The 26,360-nt window shown below is 39.4% G+C and overlaps 1 protein-coding gene across 3 annotated transcripts in view; it reads right to left on the bottom strand.

The window, feature by feature from the left end:
• The window catches only part of ADAMTSL3 (ADAMTS like 3), a 404,352-nt gene that overhangs the window by 200,210 nt on the left and 177,782 nt on the right, over nucleotides 1-26,360 (bottom strand). For all 3 annotated transcript variants that reach the window (XM_057719996.1, XM_057719995.1, XM_057719997.1), the window contains 2 exons: nucleotides 10,433-10,507; nucleotides 2,333-2,490 (listed from right to left, as the gene is read on the bottom strand). In XM_057719996.1, coding sequence (XP_057575979.1) covers nucleotides 2,333-2,490; nucleotides 10,433-10,507 — 233 coding nt within the window. The remainder of the gene's footprint in view (nucleotides 1-2,332; nucleotides 2,491-10,432; nucleotides 10,508-26,360) is intronic.

Here is a 26,360-nt window from a genome sequence, read left to right as displayed (position 1 = left end):
CGTGTGTGTGTTTTATCACTTGCGCATCAAATGGGAAAAGCCGAAGAGTAGCAAACCAAGCCCAGAATTTATGTATTACAATGGATGAGAGAATAGAAGGAAAGAGAGATGACAGCTGGCTTCCACAAAAGCCTTTCACAAAGCTATTGTCAAAGAATAACATTGGGTTGGTGCTTCAAGGCTCTGACACAGAAGTCACTTCAATGTCTAGGAATGGCAAGTGATGTCCAGGAATGGCAACTTCAATGTCTATGAACAGCAACTGGCACTTATACCTCCAATGTCAGGAACACATTAGGGCCTGGTGGTGGAGCCTGGCAAATGAGGACGTATGCCCTGATGAGAAGGCAGCTGTTATTCAGCTGCAGCCAATTATTGCTATGGCAACATGCAAGCTAGTTGTCGGATTTTCCCATTTTTAAAAAGAAGCAGGAAAAAATACTGCTATTTTAATGGTAAAATCTCTTGGCTTTTTTAAAGGTTGACTATTTAAAACCCAAAGTTTCAAAACAACAACTCCACCCAGACCGCCACTTGGCTGGTCACACCGTAGGCTGACTTTGCAAACAGGACATCGGTTTGCAACTCTCATCTAACTCCAAATGTATTTCTCTGCTGGCAAAACTGATGTCTCGATGAAACATTCTTTGACAAATTAATGTGGAACATAGACAGTTCTTTCGAAGGCATGGGTCTTCTCACAGGTAAAGATATCCCTGGCAATGACAGCTCTTTTCTTTCTTCCCTTTCCATTTTGAATGAGTTTCCAAAAAGGGATAGGACCAAACCATCCACTGAAATACCCTTTTTTGCATGTCTTAGGTATTTTCAATTTTATCAGAAGAATTTCAGATTGTGTCACCTTGGAAATATATTGGCCACTACATTTCATATCCTCTGAGTAAAGGAAGATGCTCCCAATTTACCCAAAAGAGTGGACACAGAGTCGTGGTTACAGGCAAGAAGAGTTCTTGTGAGGGGACCTCGTGCCAGGTGTCCAGACAAGGGCTCATTATGAGACATTACTGAGGAAACAGGAAAGGGGTGTGGGTAAGGAAGGTGCCTCTGTCTTTTCTGCTCCCCTTTGCAAGGAGAGCAATAGCACAGCTGTGGTTTGAGACATGGAGCATTTAACCACTGACCATTTTCACCAAACTCCATCTAGAGGCTTAAAACTGAACACAGCAGCTAGAGGCTATAAATGCAAAACAGTCATTCCCCTATAAAAGCGAAGTTTGTTTCTTAACTCTTGGGGTTGAGGAACAGAAACTTGAGAGAGAACAACAGTTTTTAAGAATTGACTGTTACTAATCATCAGAGAAATGCAAGTCAAAGCCACAATGAGGTATCACCTCACACTGATCAGAACAGCCATCATCACAAAATCTGGAAACAACAAATGTTGGAGAGGGTGTGGAGAAAAGGGAACTCTCCTGCACTGTTGGTGGGACTGTAAGCTGGTACAGCCACTATGGAAAACAATTTGGAGGTTCCTTAAAAAACTACAAATAGAACTTCCATATGATCCAGTAATCCCACTCCTGGGCATATACCCAAAGAAAACCATAATCCCAAAAGAAACTTGTACCATAATGTTTATTGCAGCACTATTTACAATAGCCAGGACATGGAAGCAACCGAAATGCCCATCAACAAATGAATGGATACAGAAGATGTGGCATATATATACAATGGAATATTACTCAGCTATAAAAAGGGATGAGATGGAGCTATATGTAATGAGGTGGATAGAACTACAATCTGTCATACAGAGTGAAGTAAGTCAGAAAGAGAAGGACAAATATTGTATGCTAACTCACATATACGGAATCTAAAAATGGTACTGATGAACTCAGTGACAAGAACAAGGATGCAGATACAGAGAATGGACTGGAGAACTCGAGGTATGGGAGGGGGCGGGGGGTGAAGGGGAAACTGAGACGAAGCGAGAGAGTAGCACAGACATATATATACTACCAACTGTAAAATAGATAGTCAGTGGGAAGTTGTTGTATAACAAAGGGAGTCCAACTCGAGGATGGAAGATGCCTTAGAGGACTGGGGCGGGGAGGGTGGGGGGGACTCGAGGCGGGGGGAGTCAAGGAAGGGAGGGAATACGGGGATATGTGTATAAAAACAGATGATTGAACTTGGTGTACCCCCCAAAAAAAAAAAAAAAAAAAAAAGAATTGACTGTCAAGGTGAAAATATTAACAACACATGCCCTGTGTAAAAACAGTCATTGGCTGCCTAGGGAACAAACGTGCACTTTTTAAAAGCCAGGATGTGCGGGGCCCCAGATGCATGACATTTATGAAGAGGCTCATCCTACCTTGAAGATGAAATCAGCCGTCAGAGGTCCTGGAATCTTAAAGGTTTGCCTCTCGGAGCCCCTCTGAAACTCAACTGTGGTGTTTTCTACAACAAAAACTCCAGGGCTGGTAAAGCTGTGCTCTCCTTTGCTTCCTTGAAGTGTTTTTGATTCAATAACTAAAATTTGAAAATAAGGTTTCAATGAGAGAGTATCTTAAAGGCATTTTATTTCAAAAGATATTTTACTACATGTAATAGCATCTGATATCAACACAATATCAATACATCTACTGAGTTTACAAACACTGATTCAAATTGGTGGATTAAATATATAAGTTTCTTAGTTGTCCATAAAAAGAAGCAAACAAGAGTGCTAGGTCCAATGAGGTCTACACTACTCTTTGGAGCCATTTCTACAATAAGGGGAAGAAGAAGACTCTCTTTTTTTAATATTTTTTCATGATGTAGCTATTACTTAAAATAAAGCTATGTTACTCTTTTCTTACCCATTCAGATTGTAATCTTAGACTTTTATTTAGACAAAACCACAATAAATTCTGAATTTGCTTTAAATTTTTTTTTTATTTTTAAAGAATTATAGATTCACAGGAAGTTGCAAAAACAGTAAAGAGATTCCATGTACCTTTCATCCAGTTTTACCCAATGAATTGGTTACATCTTACCCAACTATAATATAATTTTGAAACCAAGAAATAGACATTGGTACAACGTGTGCATAGAGTCCTATGCCATTCTGTCACACATCACCACAATCAAAATACAGAACCATTCCATCACCACAAAGATCTCTCTCATGTGTCACCTCCTTATTCACACTGGCTTTTTAAAAAAAAAAATTATTTTTTATTTTTGTCTGCATCAGACACCATGCAGGATCTTAGTTCCCCGACCAGGGACTAAACCCGTTCCCCCTGCAGAGGAAGCACAGAGTCTCAGCCACTGGACCACCAGGGAAGTCCCTCACATTGGCTTTTAAATGAACAGGAGCGCTTTTGGAGCTCTTATAGAACAATGACGACAGTTTAACCAAAGTAACACTTCTACTTTATTTCAGTCATTTCTTTCTTTCCCTTCTCATTCTTTTTTTCTTTCATTTTATAAATGTCACCATACTTAGTGGACCTGGTCTACCTGCATTTCTGTTTCCAGCTCTATTCCTAACTCACTGCCTTGGGTTTTCATTGCCTCATTTCTAAAACGAGGAGTCAGAGCAGACAATCTCCCAGGTCCTCTTTTCCTCAGAAACCTACACTTGACTCACTGGTTCTTTAACCATCTCAAACAAAGGACACAACAGAACCAGAACTTCATTCAGTCTCAAACTTAACAAGGTGATAAAACACAAAATGATCTAGCTTTAGGAGGCTGCAATCCACAAGCTGCTGTGCTTCGGTGGTTTCCCTTTGCTGATTTCTCTCCGCCACCAGAGCAGCTGCAGGAATTCACGCACAGACGGCATAACAGGCATTAGAAGACATCCCTGATTATCCCTGACAGGCAGGCTGGGAACGTTTCTGAGAAAATTCAAAGGCTGGACATGAGCTCCTTGATCTGCAGGAGTCATTAGCGGTCAAAAAATAATGCTGGCTACTCTCAGGCACACAAAACCCCAACCACTTTGGCCCTAATCTCCATGACTGCAGTAGATGTTTGGAAAGTGTGAGATTAAATTCATTTCCTAGTTCTAATGAAGATATAAAACCGAGTGTTAGAAAGTGAGTTGTCAGTAAAAATGAGATGGGAAACTGGAGATAGTAAGAGGGATCTGCACTGGATGAATGAGCCCTCTATAGTAAAGGAGGGAAAATCACGAGCATTCAGCTAATACCCAAACACAAAATGAAGTTGGACAAAATCCACCCATGCAAAGATGAAGGCATGTAAAACACTGTTTCTAGACTGAGACTTAGCTTGAAGGGACTTGATTAAATTCAAATAGTGGACAATGGATTCGGCGGCTGAGATTGTTTTACCACTGTGCTAACCTTCTGGATCACAGCTTTCCACGTTTCATCTGGCTGCAGAGTTATGGCAGGGGGTGTCAGAATCTGGAAAGGCGATCTGGGGGGAAGGGAAGACCAGTGTGACATTCATCTTCTAAACCATTTCTGTTAGTTTGGTTTTGATGTTTTGTTTTTTGACGTTGAGTCTATTCTATCACTTCAACAGTGTCCAAGATCTTTAGTGACAAGGATGTGAGAACACAAGGAGAAAAATCAGTTTTCAAGTGCGTGTGAATCAGCTACACCACTCCTTGCCTCCACGTCTCACAAAATATCTTTACTCCAATTATTTCCAAAGGCATTGGAAATATTCAAAAGGCAGTGACCCACTCTCTGGGTCACAATCCCTGGCCGCATACACAGGAGGTCACAAGCAGTTGCTCTGACCTCAACCGTGTCACTTGAGTCAGAAATAGGTGGTCAATAAAGAGAAGGAAAGTGATTGGATGAAGCCAGCTTCCTACGGTTTATGAATGCAAGCGATTCTGATAGTTTGGATTACCAAAGCCCCTGTGATGAATTTGCAGTGAAGTGCAGGCCAGTGTTGCTTTTCAAAAGTTGTTATTTTTATTGGTGGTAAAACGTGCTTCTCTATAGTGCCTGTGCCTCTTAAAGTGATTGGCAGAGAAGGAGTTTTTGAAAATCAACAATTCAGAAGATGTGTTGATACATTTTTAAACTTTTTATTAATGGCTAGCAACCCCATGTGTGTGCCTCAGCCCTATATTGTGGTGTGCAGGTCACAGCTCATGAGAGCTGCATACACAGCGCTTCAGTTCTCAGAGCTTTCACAGACCCTCTGCAGTTTCTACAGCAAGATAGCTCGTGCTGGGTGGAGACCCTAGGAAATCTGTAAACACCCCCACCACTGTGAAAGGCAGAGGGTCAGAGCCTCCTTTCCTGCTGCACACTGCTGCTTTTTCTCTCCTCTTCAAGCTTAAAATGATGGGGGTTGCAGAGAAGGGTCAAGGAAGAGATGAGCTATATCCTCAAATAGATAAAAGAGAAATATCATATGATATCGCTTATATGCAGAATCTAAAAAAATGATACCAACAAGCTTGGCACTTATGAGCTGGCTCAACAAAGAAATATACTGGAAATCCCCTCATCCTCTGTTGCTTAATCTGAAGAATGAAGTTATTGTTGCTGTGAGAACAAATAAAATCCCACACACAAAAAATAGGACCAGAAATCAAGACCCTCTTAAATCCCCAAATCTTCACAACTCAAGTGTACAATGGTACCTTTAAATATTTTGATCCACACTAGCTATTTTTAAAAGAAATGACTAGAAAGATGATGAATGCTGCTAACTGCTTCTAGTTGAAGGGCTTGCCCTGAGAAGTGTCAGTCTGGGCTTCTTTCGAAAGAGACAGGGCCATGCTAATCATTCCAAGAGGTCTCCTTAAATTTTAAGAAGGCCACAAAAGCACTGTTAGGTAAACAAGCAGTGAGCACTTAGCACGGCTGACTTGGTTATAAATACATCAAGCATATGCTCCAAGTTGTATTTGATAGCATATGCACACTTTATTCAGTATCCATCTCTTTGATTAGTCATTATGTTCAGTGTTCATGCTTATATTAATACATCTCTACATGGTCATCAGATAGCACTTAAGGATGAAAAAAACCCCAATTCTTACAATTGATAATGGAGGTTTTCAGTCTACGGGCATCTTGGTTCTTGAGCTTCTTGCTAGTCAAATACATTTAATGCTCAAGTTTTGCTACAATAAAATCTTTCACAGGAACCCTCTTACTGTTTCCACTTTTGAAATCTTAGGGAAATCTGGAGCTGTGTGCTTGATATAATGCTGAGGCCAAGCTTGCAAAAGGACTAGAAATTCAGGATCTAAACACCTCTAGGCGACAGGCAAGATGGACATTCTGTAATTAAATTCCATTCCACAGCAAAGAGACTAACATTACGTTACTGGGTGTTCTCAGTTCTTAGCAATGCAGGCTTTTGGAGGGTGGCAGCTAATACGGACCTTAAAAAGAATGATTTATTACTGCAAAGTGAGCTTCATTCCAGGAATATATCTTCGAATAAAAATTAAGAAAACACTTGTATAAATCAATAAAATAAAGCCGCTTCTATATTTAGATGTTCAGAAATCTTAACTAAATAGCTTGTATATGAAGCCAGTCCATTCTCTTCACTGGCAGAGAAGGGTAACTTTCAGAAACACTCTTAGAGCCAATTTTGAGATTGTTCAGAAGAAGAAATATTCCAAGCAACAGATCTGTCACCTTTGGAGAAATGGGAATATTTTTGAGCCCTGTTCTTGGAACCATGCCAGTCTTGAGTATGAAGTTATGTTTAATATTCCAGAACATAAATGCAGGTAAACGAATATTTTCCCTCAAAGTATTCATCTTTACCTTACTGGTTTACTACCTACTTATTCTGTTTTTAAAGCTTATGCAACTATTTTTAGAGCTGAATTTTAAAGAACTGTCATTAGTCACGAGACTATCAGGCCCAGTCACTGCATGTTTTTTTATTTTTTAAAACATCTTTTTTCACATGCCATAAAATTCACCCATTTAAAGCACAGTTGCATGGTTTTCAGCATATTCACAGAATTGTGAAGCCAGCACCACAATCTATGTTTTGAACATTTTTGTCACCCCCCCCACCCCCGCCAAAAGAAACCCCACATCCATTAACAGCCCCAGACCTGCCACCAACCCAACTCAACCCAGCCCTAGAAGTCACCAATCTACCTTCCGTCTCCTTAGATTTGCTTACTCTGGACACTTTGTATAAAGACAATCATATAATATGTGTCCTTTGGGACTGGCTTCTTACACTTAGCATAACTTTCTCAAGGATCATGTCTATTGTAGCATGTGTCAGCACTTCATTCTTTCTTAGAGCCAAATACTATTCCACATATGCCACATTTTATTTATCCATCCATCTGTTAATGGACATCTGGGCTGTTTTCACGTGATGGCTATTATGAATTATGCTGCCAAGAATGTCCAGCACTTCAGAGTTTGGAATCCAGAATGCTATTTTACACTGTGATCACGTAAATGATTCACAAAATTTGGATCTAAATGATTTTCACCTGTTCTCAAACCTCAAGTTTGCATTTATAAAGGATGAAGATTTACTCTCATCAAGAGCTGTGGGCCTTAAGCCATTTAAAAAGAAGCCTAAAAACTGTTTTGCTGCTTCATTGTAGAGAAAGCCTTAAGTGAACTAACCATTATATGGATGTAAACATTTCTATATTTTAGTTAAATACATCAGTCACATTCTTTTAGTCATAAGTCATATAATAAAGTAAGGGTGGACTGTGGAGAGCTCAGACAAAAATATAGATCAATGGAACACAATAGGGAGCCCAGAGATAAATCCACGCACATATGGGCACCTTATCTTTGATAAACGAGGCAAGAATATACAATGGAAAAAAGACAGCCTCTTCAATAAGGGGTGCTGGGAAAATTGGACAGCTACATGTAAAAGAATGAAATTAGAACATCTCCTAACACCATACACAAAAATAAACTCAAAATGGATTAAAGACCTCAATGGAAGGCCAGACACTATAAAACTGCTAGAGGAAAACATAAGCAGAACACTCTATGACATATATCAAAGCAAGATCCTTTTTGACCCACCTCCTAGAATAATGGAAATAAAATCAAGAATAAACAAATGGGACCTCATGAAACTTAAAATCTTTTGCACAGCAAAAGAAACCATAAACAAAACAAGAAGACAACCCTCAGAATGGGAGAAAATACTTGCCAATGAAGCAACAGACAAAGGATTAATCTCCAAAATATACAAGCAGCTCATGCACATTAATACAAAAAAAAAAAAAAAAGCAAATAACCCAATCCACAAATGGGCAGAAGACCTAAATAGACATTTCCCCAAAGAAGACATGCAGGTGGCCAACAAACACATGAAAAGACGCTCAACATCACTAATCATTAGAAAAATGCAAGTCAAAGCCACAGTGAGGTATCACCTCACACCAGTCAGAATGGCCATCATCAAAAAACCTAGAAACAATAAATGCTGCAGAGGGTGTGGAGAAAAGAGAACCCTCCTGCACGGCTGGTGGGAATGTAAGTTGGTACAGCCACTATGGAAAACAGTTTGGAGGATCCTTAAAAAAACTAAAAATGGAACTATCATATGACCCAGCAATCCCACTCCTGGGCACATACCCTGAGAAAACCATACTCCAAAAAGAAATATGTACCACAATGTTCACTGCAGCACTGTTTACAATAGCCAGGACATGGATGCAACCTAAATGCCCATCAACAGATGAATGGATAAAGAAGATGTGGCATATATATATAATGGAATATTAGCCATAAAAAAGAATGAAATTGAGTTATTTGTAATGAGGTGGATAGGCCTAGAGTCTGTCATACAGAGCAAAGTAGGCCAGAAAGAGAAAAACAAATACTGTATGCTAACTCATATATATGGAATCTAAAAAAAAAAATGGTACCGATGAACCCAGTGATGGGACAAGAATAAAGATGCAGATGTAGCGAATGGACTTGAGGACACAAGATGGGGTGGGGGGCAAAGGGGAAGCTGGGATGAAGTGAGAGAGTAGCATTGACATATATACACTGACAAATGTAAGATAGATAGCTCGTGGGAAATTCCTGCATAACATAAGGAGATAAACTCCATGATGGGTGATGAAAGCCAGGATAGGGAGGGTAGGAGGGAGTCGTGGAAGGGTGGGGATATATGTATAAATACAGCTGATTCAATTTGTATACCTCAAAAATTGGCACAGCAGTGTAAAGAAAATATATTCCAATAAAGAGCTTTAAAAAAAATAAAGTAAGGGTTTAAAAAGGCTCTCCAATAACTATTCACCCTCACTATTTTTTTTTTCATTATTTTTTTTTTGGAGGTACACCAAGTTCAATCATCTGTTTTCATACACATATACCCGTATTCCCTCCCTTCCTTGACTCCCCCCCCTTCGAGTCCCCCCCACCCTCCCACCCTCACTATTTTAAAGATATTCTCTTGCTTCCTTAATTTAGATCAAAATGTACTATAGGATTTCTTCTTTTTTTCTTTTTTTTTTTAAGATTTTAATCTATGCCCTTGGTGACCTTAAGCATTTTGATATAAATTTTTCCTAAAGGACACTTCTGATTACAATATCAGTACCAAATCCAAAATATACAAACACTTATACACACATGCACATTCACATTTAAAAGCTACCAAAAATGCTTGTGGCCCTGAGAAATTTTTACAATTTGAAAATCTAAGATGGTGGCTCTGAAAAAAATGGCAAAATATGCAACATTTTAATCCTGTACACCTTGATTTGTGTGTCTTTAAAATAATTCTAGTGTCTCATACTTTTTACAGAAAGATAGAGCTGAATACAGTAAGCTTCTTCAAGGCCAGGGGACCAGTCTTGGCACAGACTCTTTTTTTTCTCAGAAAAAGATTAAGAAAGCTGCCTATGGCCACAGGAAACCTTGGGAGAGAAGCAGACAAACTTTGGTATTTCCAGTTCCTTTGGGTCCTAAGAGACCAGAGAAACTAAGACAGAGGAGATGCCACGTGACTTTGGCCAAAGAAACAATACAATTTCAATCCTCTATTGTTTCAAACTCTCAGTATTCTGGGAAACCACTGTTTCCTTTCAGTGCCCCCTAGACCTGAGGTTGTGATGTCCTGGCAACAGAGCTTGTACTTGTCAGCTATATTCACTGGTACAGTTCTATGTTCTAAATTTCGTTTTGTTGTTTTTTACCTCAGTCTACTAAGATCTCTAAGAAGACTCTTGACTGCTGGTTTACTCTCTACATAAAAATAGTTTATTTCACATATAACTTGATTTTCTCTCCCATGAGGGGATTAATCCCGAACTGGTATACTTCCCACTAGGGCATGTGAACTAAATAATCAAGGTCATAGATCATTCCCTAGTGATATAGACTATTTCAGAGTGGTAGGCAAAATCCTCAAGATGTTGGGCTACCTATGTATTAACACAAAGAAATATATACTTTTTTGGCTAAATAAATTTTCAGGAAAGAAAAAAAAATTATGATTAAATTCTACTTACAGAGATGTGCAGGTCCTTTCACAGTAATTCTCACACTTCGACTTCCCAAAGGAACAGCAATTACATTTTCTTCCCCTAGGAAAGAACACAAGACAAATGTAATAAAACTTGTGCACTAAAGGGCCCATCAAAATAAGCAACTCAATCAAAACTGGGAGCATCTGTAAAGTGTTCTTCACTATATTTCATTTCCATCTTCAGTCAAGAAATCTTTCAAAAGCAGCTACTGTGTATAAGGCATATTAATACTACTCACATAATTTCATTTAAATACATTTTTAAAAATATTAAAGAAAAGTTTAAATATATGTACTGGTCTACTTGGGTGAGTCCACAAACTAGGGCCCTCAGCTCATACCCATTCATGTGAGGCTGCTTTTGCTCTACAAATGCAGTGGTGAGCAGTTGTAAGAAGAGACAATATGGCTCACAAAGCCTACCTGGCCCTGCACCAAAAAACGCTGATAATACCTGACCTAGATAATTACCTAGTGGAAATCTTTGTCCTTGTAGATTTTTTTTCACGCCATTATACATTCTGAAATTAATTTTCATGGCCACATAATAATCCAAGGGCATGTGAAATTCTATCCTCCAGTACCCTATTTGATCATTAAGTGTATTACTAAATGATATTAGTACATTTTCAACAATATGAATTACTTCGAGCACATGTTGTGTTTTGTTTGTTTACCTTACAGAGAACAATTTGTTTTGATAGCCTCTGGGGTGAAACTGTTGGCTCACAAGATGTCACTGTGTTTACTGACTTGTTTATAGGTTTTATTAAGTGAAAATTCCTATTTATTACTGAAAATTAGAAAATGCAAAAAAGCATACCAAAGTGAAATTATTTCCAATCCTATTGCCCAGAGATCATCACTTCTAACACTTTGAGAAATATCCTTTCTGCATTTTCTGTTTGTTTTTAATATACATACATGTAAAAAAAGCAATGAACAGTATTTAAATGTCCACCATTATGGGAGGGGTTAAATAAACAATGGTATATCCACACTAAGGAATAGTCTGCAACTGATAAAAGTAATGATGAGAAGCCACATTGCTTCATGTGTAAAGACTACCAACATATATATTGATTAATGTAAAAAGCAAGTTAAAAACAATTATATGAACAAATGATTTCTTGGATATGACATCAAAAGCATAGGCAACAAATGAAAAAAACAAATTGGACTACATCAAAAGCAAACTTTTGAACATCAAATGGTACTATCAATAGAGTGAAAAGGCAGTGCATGAAATGGGAGAAAATATTTGTAAATTACATATCAGCTAAGGGGTTAATATCCAGAACATACAAAGAACTCCGACAACTCAACAACAACGACAAGATAAAGCAACTCAATAAATGGGCAAAGGACTTGAAGAGACATCTTTCCAAAGAGGATAGACACATGTCAATAAGCAAATAAAAACATGCTCAACATCACTAATCATTAGGGAAATGCACATCAAAACCACAAGGAGATACTACTTCACAGTCCTTAGGATGGCCGTTATAAAAAAAAAAAAAGAAAATAACAAGTGTTGGTCAGGATGTGAAGAAACTGGAACCCTTGTGAAGAGCTGATGAAATACAAAATAATGGTTCAACTATTATGGGAAACAGTTCCTCCAAATATTAAATACAGAATTACAATATGATTCAGTAACTCCACTTCTGGGTATACCCAAGAGAATGGAAAGCAGGGACTCAGACAGGTATCTGTACACCCATACTCACAGCAGCATTATTCATAGCAGCCACAGGTGGAAGCAACCCAAGTATCCATCCACAGAAGCGTGGAAATCTATTACATGGCAAATATATACAATGGAATATTATTCAGCTTTAAAAGGAAGGCAATGCTGACACATGCTACATATCACGGATGAACCATAGAGACATCATGCTGAGTGAAATGTCAGTCAGAAAAGGGTACATACTGTATGATTCCATGTTTATGAGGTATGTCAAGTTCACAGAGACAGAAAGTACAATGGTTTTTGCCAGGGGATGGGGTAAGACAGATTCCCACAATCTATCTCCAGAACTTTCTTTATTTTGCAAAGCAAAGTCTGAGCCCACTAAACAATAACACTCCATTCTCTTTCATCAAACCATTGACAGTGGTTACCTGTGAGGAAAGAAAAGACTTCTAGGAGTGCATGAAGGGAAACATAGATCTGTATTTTTTGAGTTTTCTATAATGAAAATGCACTGATGAGTTACTTCTAAAATACAATTTTAAAAAGCTAAAAACACTTTTTACAAAAAAAAAAGAAAAAGAGAAAAAAGAAAATAAAGGACTAGGGCCAAAATGTTTCGCTGAGTGAGTTTTGCAAAATCTTAAGCAAACAAGTAAGTTGCAGATAATAGGAAGACTGAAAGGTCCCCAGTTAGTGATACACAGCTAAAATAACTCAGATACCCAAACCAAACAGAGAGCTCACGTAAGTAAATATGTGAACTAAATCTTAATTATGACTATGGATGTAAAAATAATAAATAAAACAAAACAAATAAATTCCAAAACTTTATCATAGGAATCACACATCATGATGAAATAGAGTACACTGTAAAAATGAATGATTGATTCAACATTAGGAAAATTATTAATATAATTGGTTATATTAACAGATCCAATGAGTTACACATTATGATCATTTTAATGAATATAAAAAGGTATCTAACAAAATTCAACATGCATTACCATAAGATTCCTTTCAAAGCCAGAGATCGAAAGAAACACCCTCAGTTTAATAAAGTATCAGAAGCCATGAGCAGACTCCATGGTGAAACATTAGAATTATTTCCACCACAGTCAGGAACAAAACAAAGATTATCATCACCATTTTCCCCCACACTCTTATCCTTGTCAATGTCATTAGAAAATAAATAACTCAGAGGAATATATATTGGAAATAAAAAATTTTAAAACCTTATTTGTAGATTATATAACTACTTAAAAATTCAAGAAGAAAATGACTACTAATAGACCAATATCCCTAATGAATATGGCTGCAACAAGTCTCAATAAAATACTGACAAACCAAACTCAGCAGCACTTTAAAATGATCATGTACCATGCTCAAGCGGGCTTTACCCCTGGGATGCAATGATGGTTCAACATACACAAATCAATCAATATGATACATCACATTAATGGAAAAAAAGAAAAAATTCAAATTATCATCTCAATAGACAAAGAAAAAGCATTTGAGAAAATTCAATCACAATAAAATCTTAAAAATTAGGCACAGAAGCAACAAATCTCAAAATAACAAAGAGCATATATGACAAACCCACAGCTAACATCATACTCAATGTGTCTTTTATGTTTTTTCTGTGTTTTCCAAATTTTATATAATAAAAAATGTATTGCTCTTTTTCTACAATGTTATTTTTTTAATTATTCAGGAAATTTTCCAGTGGCTTCAGATTTTAAGATGGCATCTACAATGATAGAGGGTTGCAAGGATCTCCAATTAGAGCCTGAATGACTACAATTCTTAGCAAGGTGAGGCTGGCCAAAATGCTAAAGACAGTGACCAAAAGCATGGACTTCATTGTGTCATTAAGTTAGAAAGGTCAATAATATTACGTTGATGAATAACATAGAGTACAGACAACTTTTTAACTCTTTATTTGCTTCTGACTTCTGTCAAGAAATACCTCTACTTAAAAATGGTAAAAATAAAGAAACCATAAAATAAACTTTAAATAGACCCATAAATGCGAGGTCTTCTTAGTTTTTCTCTCTTCTGTACTTTCAAAGTTCTCTGTAATGAAAAGGGCCTGGAAGCAATGATTCCCCAGGAACAATAAGTACTATCTATATCTTGGGCTCTAAGTACCATTCCCCACTAAAAAGAATCAAGACTTCATGAAAAAAACAGGCAATTCTAGGTCTGGAGGAGGAAAAAAATTCAAAGTGAGCCTAGAACACTTTGTTGTCTTAGAACGCAAGGCAGTGTTCAAAATCCAATGCAATTATGCCAAAAGGAGTCAGCTTGAACTGCTCCCACTGGCCACATTTTGGACAAGATGAGGCCCCAAATGAATAGTGTCTATAATATTATAAAACACCAAATAAATAAAAATCCCTAAATACGGTGTGAGAAGTGAAAAAAATGACTGGGGAGCTTCTTTACAGAAGAATATCTGCAGATAAATGTAGAGGTAATGATAGAATTAAAAAATTACCATGTGCAACCAAACCCCAATGTAAGTACCGTTTCCAGCAAGGATCAATAACAGATGCGAAACCGATCATATGAGAAACTGCTGCAAAACAGAATATTTACCACCTTCAGATAACACCCTTCAGGTTTCTTACAAGGAAACACGGATCTGCATAACAGAGTGATCTGTACATTCCCACCTTAGACAAGTGATCAAATTTAGCATTACTAATATGGGGAAGGCTGACATCACACAGATGTTCAGTCCAATTCTAATCAAGCCTTGGACCTCACTGCTCAGTTTATAGGAAATACTTGAGAGAGATCAACAAATTAAATGGCAATCAGACAAACCCAGAATATGGGAAATTCTATAAGACAACTGGGATGAACGCTTTAAAAAGTCAATATCAGGAAAACATAAATGGTGTAAATAAAAGAGACATCTGTGTAACAAAAAAAATGTTTTGAAACTAATAAATCAGAAAGCTTTCCTGACCTGAACAAATCCTGTTTGGGTAGATCAACTGGGCTAAGCACTCAGAAAATCTTTGTGAACTTAGGCTGTAGTGTCTTTGAGAAGCATTTATCCTGTGTAAGTGTGTGTGTAAGTGTGTGTGTGTGCATTCTAACTGCCATCCATTGACAATTACACACTCAAGTGAAACCTCTCAGACTAGAACCCCGGCACTTAATTTTAGCAGATGGTTCAAACTCAGGGGCAATGTGTGCAGAGAGCAATGAACCCCCAGTTGCTTATGGTACTCCCTTATAGGGAAATGCACATTGCCGGGCAGCTGGACAAAGCTAGGACAGGGAGCAACCTGTAAGAGTCCCCAGGTAAGGATTTAACATTGTTAGGACTTCCCTGGTGGTCCAGTGGTTAAGACTCTGAGCTTCCAATGCAGGTGGTGTGGGTTCAATCCCTGATCAGGGACCTAAGATCTCACATGCTGCGGTGTGGCAATAATAATAATAATAAAAAAAAGGTAGAGAAAGGATTTAACATCCTCAGATTATGGAAAAGTAATCTATGCTGTACAGTTTTAAAATGCCTTCTCCTCCTAAACTGCAATTTCCTTCTGTTTCTGTAACTCTCTTAGAGTACAGTTTGATACATCTGATGTCCCTGTGGTACTTTTACAGGGCAGTGCCTCCCAGAATCACCTGGAGAACTTATTAAAACACAGATTCCTGCTCCTCCCAGAGAAATCCTGACCCAGAAGTTTAGCGTGGAGCCCAAGAATTTGCCCATCCAGCAGCCTCCATGCGATGTTGCTACAGAGCACCTGTGAGCCATGGTTCCAACAGCACTGACCCAGGGCGCAGTGAGGGAAAACTGCAGGTCTTTAGGACAGTGAGCAGGGATGGTTCCATACTCACACACTTTGCAGCATTTCTTCACAGCTCTGCAGGAAATGGCACAGTTCTAGGTCTGACTAGACATAAAGTGAGAACCCTGGTGAGGTAGAGAATTTTAAGGAGGGAGGGGCCAGCTGTACCAAATGCTCTACTGTGGAGGGCTAATATACCTTTTTTTTTTTTTAGGAACTTTTATTGAGATACAACTGACATACAAAAAACTTCATATATTTAAAGTGTACAATTTGATATTTTTTCTTATTAGTAATGTATATATGGCAATCCCAATCTTCCAATTCATTCTCCCCTGAGCCCCCCCTCCCCCGCCCTGCTTTCCCCACTTGGTGTCCGTATGTTTCTTCTCTACATCTGTGTCTCTGTTTCTGCCTTGCAAACAGGTTGATTTGCACCATTTTTCTATATTCCACATATATGTGTTAATATATGATATTTGTTTTTCTCTTTCTGACTCACTTCACTCTGTATGACAGTCTCTAGGTCCATCCATGTCTCTACAAATGTCCCAATTTTGTTCCTTTTTACAGCTGAGTAATATTCCATTGTATATATGTACCACATCTTCTTTATCCATTCATCTGTTGATGGACATTTAGGTTGCTTCCATGTCCTGGCTATTGTAAATAATGCTACAATGAACACTGGAGTGCATGTGTCTTTTTGAATTATGGTTTTCTCTGGGTATATGCCCAGGAGTGGGATTGCTGGGTCATATACTAACTCTATTTTTAGTTTTTCAAGGACCCTCCATACTGTTCTCCATAGTGGCAGTATCAATTTACATTCCCACCAACAATTCAAGAGGGTTCCCTTTTCTCCACACCCTCTCCAGCATTTACTGTTTGTAGATTTTCTGATGATGCCCATGCTAACAGGTGTGAGGTGACACCTCATTGTAGTTTTGATTTGCATTTCTCTAATAATTAGTGATTAACATGTCTTTTGGATGAAGCAGTAAAAAGCTTGTTGATGGGCTTTGTAAAGGCAGTTTCAACTGGGTAGTAAGCACAGGAGCCTGTGGTTTGAGAAATAAATGATGATGAAAAAGTAGAAACAGGAAATATAAACAGTTCTTCCAAAACTTGTCAATAAAGGTAGGTGAAAGATTAGGCTGGTAGCTGGAGGTGTGGAGAGTTTGAAAGATATATATAGATATATATATCATATATATATTATGTATACATACACACACACACACATTTTGTACATTACACTTCTATTTAAGATGGAAGAGATCTGGTCACATTTAACCCTGATGGGAAAAGGAGACAGAGAGAGGATGAAGGAGAGAGAGGGGATAGTGGGTGGGGTGAGATCTCTGAGGAAGCAGAGGGGGCTGGAATCCAGGACACAGATGGAGGGATTAATTAGCCTTGGAAAGGAAGACAGACACTTGAGCCTCTGCAATGGGAGGGAGCAAAGAATGGAGGGGTGCAGCTGCAGGGCGAGGTCTCTTCTGATGGTCTCTGTTTTATTGAGGTTTTTTCTAACAATCACATTTGGAGTCTAGCATAGAATCAGTTTTTGTAAATGGTCCATAAATGCTTGAAAAGACAGTACATTCCCTCAAAATGCAATGCTCTATAATACCTGTTAATGTAACATGACTAATTCTACTGGGCAGCTCCTACTGACTGACTTAAGTGCGTTTAAGTCTTTCATAGCAGTTTTATTTTCTTCAATTTCTTCTTAGAAACCTATACGGCTTTGTTTTCTTTATACATTTTGATGTAATGGCATTCACAAATTTTTAAAACTGTTATTTGATTATTGGTGGATATAAAATACTCTTCTTTGTTTTTTTTGTTTTTTTTTGGGGGGGGTTGCCTAAGATTTCTACTAGTTCTGATATAAATACTGCTATCATGCTTTCCTTGTCTCCCCTGTTACAATGGGACACTTTTAAACCCCAGACAAATGGCCTCCAGGTAAATTCCCCCTCAGTCTGGAGCTAGACCCAGATCTCATAGGAGGAAACTGTTTCTTATGCTTCAGGACAGGTTAAGTATAGGCCATTTAAAACATGCTCTCACAAGTTTGCATACGAGGGCATCAATCAGGTCTGATTCTGAGGCTGCTTTAAAATATTATACTTTCTAATGTTGTAGACTCCGACGGTTGAGAACATACCAGATGGAGGAAGACTTCTTCTCTACCCCATCCTACAATGTTCACAACAGCAGGTCCACATCTGGGAACACCCAGGTTTGGTGGTAGTGTTGGGAACTGGTTCCGGCTCAACACTTTCATTGTTTGGAACTATTTCAAAACTTTTTCACTGAAATTTGGGGTAAGAGATCCTTGATACTGCTACTCACTGTGCCTTCTTCCAGGACTTCTTCTCATCACACTTTAAATGTCATTGGCATTATTTTTACTCTACAAACTACTGGGAGAGGCAATATGGAATTGGTTAAGATCACAGACCCTGGAACCAGAACCTGGAATACCAGCTCCGCCACTTCCAATCGCTGTGTGACTTTGGACAACTTTCCTACCTTCTCTGTGCTATAGTTACAGCCGTAAAATGAGGATAATAAGAATACTTGTTTCCAGGGGTTGTTGAGAGGATTTAACAACATAATGCATGCAAAGGCCTTAGAAGAGAACTTAACCACCGGTAGGGCTGGGTAAGCAGAAGTTATTAAAATCACGCAAAGCACATACTATGCCCCCAGGCACGATCCTAGGTAACTTGAGATAAACTGCCTCCTTTGTTCTAATAAAGGCCCATTCCTACAATTAAGAAAACTGAAGTTTTGCAAGTTTAAGTGACTTGCCTAAGATCACAGACTTCCTAAGCAGTAGGGCTGGAGTCAGAACCAAAAACTGCACTCTTAACCCTTCTACTTTTGGGACCAAGTTATAATTCTATAAACCCAAATTCTCTCAAATAAACCCAAATCACAAGTACATTCATTACAGACTTTGATTTTATGGGTTTCACTTATTTGATTTTGCAATCACTGGGCTGACCCAAGGATCTATGAAGTTTGCTTCCACTAACTTCCCTCCCACACATAAATGCTCAAGTCCAGCTGTTTCATCATATTTTTTCTATGCCTCATTTCCTGCCACAGATCACAGCTTCACTAAGTAGCAAGATGTACAGGAAATAAATTGTCCACACAATATTAACTAATCAATAAACATTAGTTTCAGCCAAGAAGGACTGTAATTTATACCAGATCATTTATTTTCACTATAAATGTTTATTTTCAAACTAGTACTACACCAACCTAAATACATTCGTTCCCTGGTAACACAAGAAAAGAGATGGACTCTTTTATTACTCTCACTTCGACAACCTCATTCCCACTTTCCCTTTCCTGGTTTTCGTTTTTGATTTTTTAAATCTGGTTGGGTATTTTTCTGAACAAAACTTTCGATCAAGCATATTTCATGTTATTTTCTTGACCCTGCATTTATCTTCTTCTGCTTTTTTAGGCTCAAATACATACATACACACACACACACACACACACACACACACACACCCTCCATCTACTCTCCATTCCCAAAGAATAAAGGAGTTTTTTTTTTAAAGGAAGGAAAGTACCTGAATAAATGCTAATAATAATAATAACCCTATGGAAAAAATTGAATACTTATTTTCCTTTGAAATGAGATAATGGGTGTGAAAGCATTTTGTAAATTGAAAAACATATAAATGCAAAAATCATGTTTATTAATGCTCTTACACACCCATAATCACTTGGCATCATTTAACCTAAAATGTCATTGTGTAGAACAGAGGCTAACAACTTTCCAAATCGGGGTGGTCAAGTTTGATTCACGTTTATCGGTCCCTCTGTGGGTGTGGTGGGAAACTGTGGGAGGCAAGAGAAGGGAAAGCCAGTGTGTGGCTACACGGGTTCTGAAGCTGGAGGACTGTCCACATACTGCCTTTTGACACAGAGGCAGGATAAGTGAAACGTGTCAAGGAACAAAGATGGGCAAAGAAAAAATCAGAAATTAACAGCCATCTTTTCAAAAGTAGAGAAGGGACACGGCAGGGATTGGACTTGGTGAGAGCAAGCAGCTGCATGCTGAAAACCGATTTCCATACTTGCACCCCCTCTGCGATGACGTCCCTACTCCTGCCCTGAGCTGCTCATGTGCTACGTCACGGATGTCTCTCATTGCTGAATCCGCAATTGAGTGTCCTTAGCTATTGGCCCTGGTGTCTATGTAGAAACATCTGCTCCCAGCCTGGAGGTATATCTCTTTAATGGCTTAATAAAATGCCTTTACCCTAAAAGGCATTTGAACAGGCAGAGTGCCGAACAGTGTATGCTTTTGTGCTCCTTTCCAGGACTAGCTTTGAATAGTATGCAGTAGAGGGGGCTATGTGACATCCAGCATCTAAAAACATCTTTCTGTCCAGATGTTCCCCAGCATCATAGTGTAACGCTTCTGCCCTTCATACTGCATCTAAGAAATCAAGAGCCTGATGATGACTAAGTGGTCATTTGCCTTCTGACTCTGTAATGAGATGCAGAGGTCTAGAATATGTCACCTCAAAATATGCTACTCTGGCATACTGATTATTTTGAATGAAAGGTACTTGCACTGAAACAGCCAATGCAAGAAGGACACTATGACCCTCCACTGAAGGAAAGAGGAGATAAATCTCCTAGGGGAAGCTACCTTCCCTGTACCAAGGGGTTAGAAGGCATCCTTATCATCAAAGACAGGGAATTTTGCACCAAGAAGGCTGTGTAAACAAATATAAATATGTAAAAACCCCTGGGCTCTTTAAGAAGACAAGCCATTTCTGTGAAACCCTTTCATTAAAGCTTTGGAAAATTCTTCATAGGGAATCCTAGGACTGACTGACTTCTCTGACCTCCATTCAATCCCAAGATCTGTGTTTTTAAAAATAAGGAATAAATTACCTATATACTTAATACACTTTCAGAACTAAAAGATGTCTTAGATATCATCTATGCTAACACTCTCAGAATGCAGATGAAAAAGCCAGAGTTCCTGTGATCTTGCCTAAGATCACAGATAGGGGCCAAGCAGAGGTTATGACCCTAGTCTTTGGCTTCCAGTCCAGTTCTGCTGCGCAATATTATTTAGTCTCTGAAAACATAATGGGAAGCAGAGTTGTCTCTAGCAAAGAGCCTATATTCATTCGTGCAACAGCTACTGAGCTCCTGTGATGTGTTCAGTACTATACAAGCACTAGGAATAAAATGGTGAAAATGATAGACATGGTGTCCGCTTTTGCAATGGCTGATTAGTGGGAGAGACCAATTAAACAAATAAATACAGTTCTCCCTTGAACAACACGGGGGTTAAGGGCACTGACGCTGCATGCAGTTGAAAATCAATGTATAATTTATAGTTGGCTTGGGACTTCCCTGGTGCTGCAGTGGTTATGACTCCGTGCTCCCAATGCAGGGGGCATGGGTTCCATCCCTGGTCAGGGAACTAGATCCCACAGGCATGCCACAACTAAGAGTTTGCATGCCACAACTAAGGAGCCAGCGAGCCGCAACTAAGGAGCCCATCTGCCTCATCTAAGACCCAAAGAAAAAATATATATACAGTCAGCTCTCTGTATCTGTGGTTCCTCTGTATCCAAGGTTCCACATCTGGGGATTTACCCAACTGAGGATCATGCAGTACTGTAATATTCACTATTGAAAAAAATCCATGTATAAGTGGACCTGAGCAGTTCAAACCCATGTTATCTGAGTTAACTGTAAACTAAATACTTACTTCTTGCAATAAAGGCTGAGAAGAAAATAGAAAAGAGTAGGGCTGACTTTAGGTAGATTGGTCAAAGAAAACTTCTCTGAGGAAGTGACACTTGAGCTCAAGGTTGAAAAAGAGTCAACTCAGGTAAGAGCTGGGAGAAGCGTGTTCCAGGCTCAGGGACTGGTTGGTGCAGAAGTCATGAAGGAATAAGGCACTTGGCACTCTAAACTCTTCCAGAAAGTCAGTATGACTGGAGACTAGTGAATGAGGGGCAAAAATGGCACACATGACATAACATAAGAACCAGATACACAAGACTTTGAAAGTCATGGAAAGGGGCATGGATTTTATTATAAATGTAAAAATAAAGGCAATTCACAAAGAGGTATTATGCTGGGGAGTTCCTGCTCAGTCTGGCTACTCTGTGAGAAACAGCCTCCATAACATTCCATCTCAACAGAACCTGCACGTCATTCTCCTCTTGTTTTTCTTCATGCAGAGGACGTAGAAGACACACAAAAACATGTGAAAGAGGAAGGCAAGGGTGAAAGCCCAGGGCTCTAGGTTTTCAGTCCTGGGATCTTCTTTCATGCCATGCTCTCTCTTGTGAATTAAATGGGGGAAATATCCCATTAAAATGAACGGGGTCTGACACTTCCCTCGTGGTCCAGTGGTTAAGACTCTGTGCTTCCACTGCAGGGGGCGCAGGTTCAATCCCTGGTCAGGGAACTAAGATTCTGCAAGCCGTGTGGCATAGCCAAGAAATTAAAAAAAAAAAAAGTAAAATAAATAAATAAAATGAACAGGGTCTTTGGTTTGAACATTCTTTTGCCACACACAGTTCTGTCATATGAGTTTTATCAATCAGAATCTTGCCCTAGAAAGACAAATAGGGAAGCAGAAAGAAATGAGGTAAGAAGGCAGAAAGAAGGGAGACCTATCTATCTAGCACGTCAGTAAGCCCATTATAGCCCATACAGTCTTCTTTGTCATGGAATAAGTGAAATGTACAGATTATTTTTGGAAAGGAGCAGTGAAGAGCATATGAAGAGAAAGTGTTGTGAGAACACCCTGTGAGGCGCTCCCACAGTCGCCTCGCCCAGGATGCTCTATTTGTCAGGAGGACCCAGGGATGCTTTGTGAGAAGGTGTGGTTATCTTCACAACGTCCAAAGTTAAGTGTGATGCTGGAGTTCCTGGTCAGCCTCAGGCATCACTGTTATCAACAGGCTTATTGCCACCAGTGAAAAATATACAGTTGACCCTCGAACAACACGGGGGTTAGGAGCAACAACCCCCTCCAGGCAAAAATCCAAATATAGGGACTTAACTGGTCATCCAGTGGTTAAGACTCTGTGCTCTCAATGCAGGGGGCACAGGTCCGATCCCTGGTTGGGGAACTAAGATCCTGCATGCCACATAGCTCGCCCCCTCCAAAAAAAATCCAAGTATAACTTACAGTTGGCCCTTTTTATACACAGTTCCTCCATATCTGAGGTTCCGAGTGGGTGGGTCCAACCCACCACAGATGGTTTAGTCATGTAGTATTTACTAATGAAGAAAACCTAAAACCATGCAGTTCAAACCCATGTTGTTCAAAAGTCAACTCTACAAACAGCTCAGACAAGACAAGCTGAGCTTATTTATTTGTCTCATGGGTATGTGCCCTTGTGTGGACAAGACCAAAATAATGGGCAAATCTGGAAATACAAGTGAGTCCCTAAGTACCAAAATCAAGATACTCCAAATAAGGGCCTTTGCTTCTTTGCTGCTGTTTTTAGAGTCTTCTCTCTTTAGAAACTGAGTGGCCTCCAGTTCCCTGTTCCAACAGCCAAAGCTACTGATGCCAGTTGTGAGTTCAGCCTGTCTCCTTCTCCCTCTGAACAGGAAATGTGCGTGCTGTATGTGGATTCATTTCTGATATTTCTCATAGTGAAGCTTTTGGCTCCAGGCACTTACACCTTGAATCTGCCTCCCTGCAGGATGGAAACAAGGACCCGGGAGCAATCTTGTGCACTTTCTCCAGAGCAGGGCTGTGCCAATAGCATCTCCTGGCCATGGCCTCCTTCAGCATGAGTCCCGGGGAAGATGGGAATGATTGCTTGGCAAGGTGAGGACGGAGAAGCCTGGTGGACTCCGCAGGCCTGGTGATGCACACTTAGGGATTGACGTGGCTTCATTTCCCACATTTTGTTCACACAAAGCACGATTATAGGGAAGTGCTTCCATATGGCCTGTGGAAAGCCCCAGCCAAAAACAGCTTCAGCTGGCCAGATTCAGAGCAGCAACAGACATGAAGGGGCCATAAGAAAAAGCAAGAATGAGAAGCACTGAGTTTTCATGCAGGCAGGTAACTTTGCTAACTTTAGCCTCACCCCCAGCATAGGCATGTAGAGCCTGAGGACTTGCCAGCGGCTGGCGGGATGCTGCCAGGTCTCACCGCCTAGCTCTCCTCACTGCATTCAAGGATCTGTCTGTGAGCTTCAGAAGCCCTTCCTTTGCAGAAATTATTCAAAAATGTTAGATTTTTAGGGGCCCTTCACCTGGATTGTCCTGAACTGGCATCAGGGGTCTAAGACCCCTTCCAAAAATCAGAATGGCAAATTTGGGCACATGCATTTTCTGGAGAGAAAATGCATAATTAGCAATAGATTCTTGAAAGGATGTATAATCCCAAAGCTGAAAATTAATGGGGGCAGGGGAGGATATGGAGTACCTTACCAAGAGTGAGGACCAATGAAGTGCAAGCAGGTAGGCTCCTTTCAGCCCCCATCCCAGCACCTCCCATCCCAGGGCCTCCTCTGCACACTTCTCCAAAAAAGACTGGTTTCTTGACCCAATTTCACTCAGCTTCTACTCTGGTTCAATTAGAAATTTCTCTATTTCTAATCTCTCTCAGACCCTGACAAGATGACATGTTTTCTGATGAGATTTCCACACCTTTTTAAAGCCAACGCTAACTGTAGGCACCTCCCCAAGGCCTGAGCTGGTGATGATTTTCCCCCATTAGTCCTCTCATACCAAAGCCGTCTTAGTTAACCCTTCACAGCACTGCCTGGCTCTTCACTGTCTTCCTCTAGATCTGATTCTTTCCTCTACCTTTGGTTTCTCCTACAATTCACTGTGTTTTAACACCTTTGAACAAGATTTTCCTCCACACCCATCAGTAGCACTTTTAAAAACAATGCCCAGGTGGACCAAGTGTTGATTTCAACATCTGTTTACATTTAATGTTATGTTAGAGGTGTGACATCCTTTGGTACCCATTTGAGCAATATTTCTAATAAAAATATTGCTAGCGTTTACTGAACTCTCTCTAGGTGCCAGGCACTGTTTGCAATGCTGGGCGAGATGGACATTTAATCCTGACAGCTCTGCAAAGGCGGTACAAGTGCTGTTCCCGGTTTAAAATGAGAAAGTCAAGATACACAGAAAAGTTCAAAAACTTGTTAGTAAATAACAGACCCAGGATTGAAACCCAGGCATTCTGGCCCCAGACCCCAATTTCTTTTTCTTTTCCTTTTTGAATTTACAAGGCCTTTTATTTTCTTTAATTTTTCCTAACTAGATATCAGTAGGTGTATCAAAGTTTTAACAAAAATTATAATCCTTAGGAAAAAAACTTTATATGACTACAAGTGGATAAACAATTTAAGTTCATATAATGACTTATAAACAGTAATTAAAATCATTTGACCAAAAAAATGAGAAAAAAGAAGACATTCGTTGATTTGCAGTTCATCTCAAAATTATTTCCTGAAAAGGAAAGTACATGCACATTTAACCAGCAGGACATATTTTGTATATTCAGAGATCCGGGAAGGATGACTTCCCCAAGGACAACAGCTCTGTGTTAAGCCACCACTAGTATACCCTAGGCTTCCTGTACAATTTCATGTGACCTTCAGTTACAGCTCATCTCTGCTAGGGAAGCACTTTTTAAAAATTTTCTCTGGGGTGGTGTCTGAATAAAGACTTTGCTATAACTAAAAAGGAGTTATGGGGGAAAGAGGATACAGGAATGCTAATGAGGGATTTGAAGAAATGCTTTTACACCCCAATTTCTTAACCATATTTCTTAACTTCTCTGTTCCTTAGTTTCTTCACCTATAAAATGGGTTGGACAATACCAAAACTACAATGTAAGGGGGCTGGTGGAATTAAATGATATGCCTGAAGAGAACACTGGGAATGATCTATAAAGCATTAGATCAATATTAGTCATAATAGAATGGATGGAATGTGATATACTTGGTTTCCCAGCTCCTTAGAAGCCAGTGTGTCACATGTCACGGTTCCGGTGAACGAGGCAAAATTCCCCAGGGAGGACATCCCTTCCTGACTAAAGGGCACAGTATTAAAAGAACGCCTTTTGCGCTACCATCTTTTTTACTATCTGATGTGCGGCTGTGTTGTGTGAATGTTTCACAGTGATTTAGCAACCCCAGATGAAAGCCATACTCTAAACTGATGAAAGACAGACAGGAGCCTGATTCCTCAAAAATATAGTAAAATAGGTTCCCCAAGCTTGACTGCCTACTCCAGACTTCTTGTTAGAAGAGACATGTAAACTCCTGTATCTATAAATTGGGTTTTCTGTGGTTTGCCATAGAATATATCCCTCCCTGGTATCCCACCACTGAAAGCCAGCT

Source organism: Hippopotamus amphibius, chromosome 2, assembly GCF_030028045.1.
Source record: "Hippopotamus amphibius kiboko isolate mHipAmp2 chromosome 2, mHipAmp2.hap2, whole genome shotgun sequence".
Lineage (NCBI taxonomy): Eukaryota > Metazoa > Chordata > Mammalia > Artiodactyla > Hippopotamidae > Hippopotamus > Hippopotamus amphibius.
The sequence above is the reverse complement of the archived record's forward strand: the minus strand, read 5'-3'. Positions and strand labels throughout refer to the sequence as shown.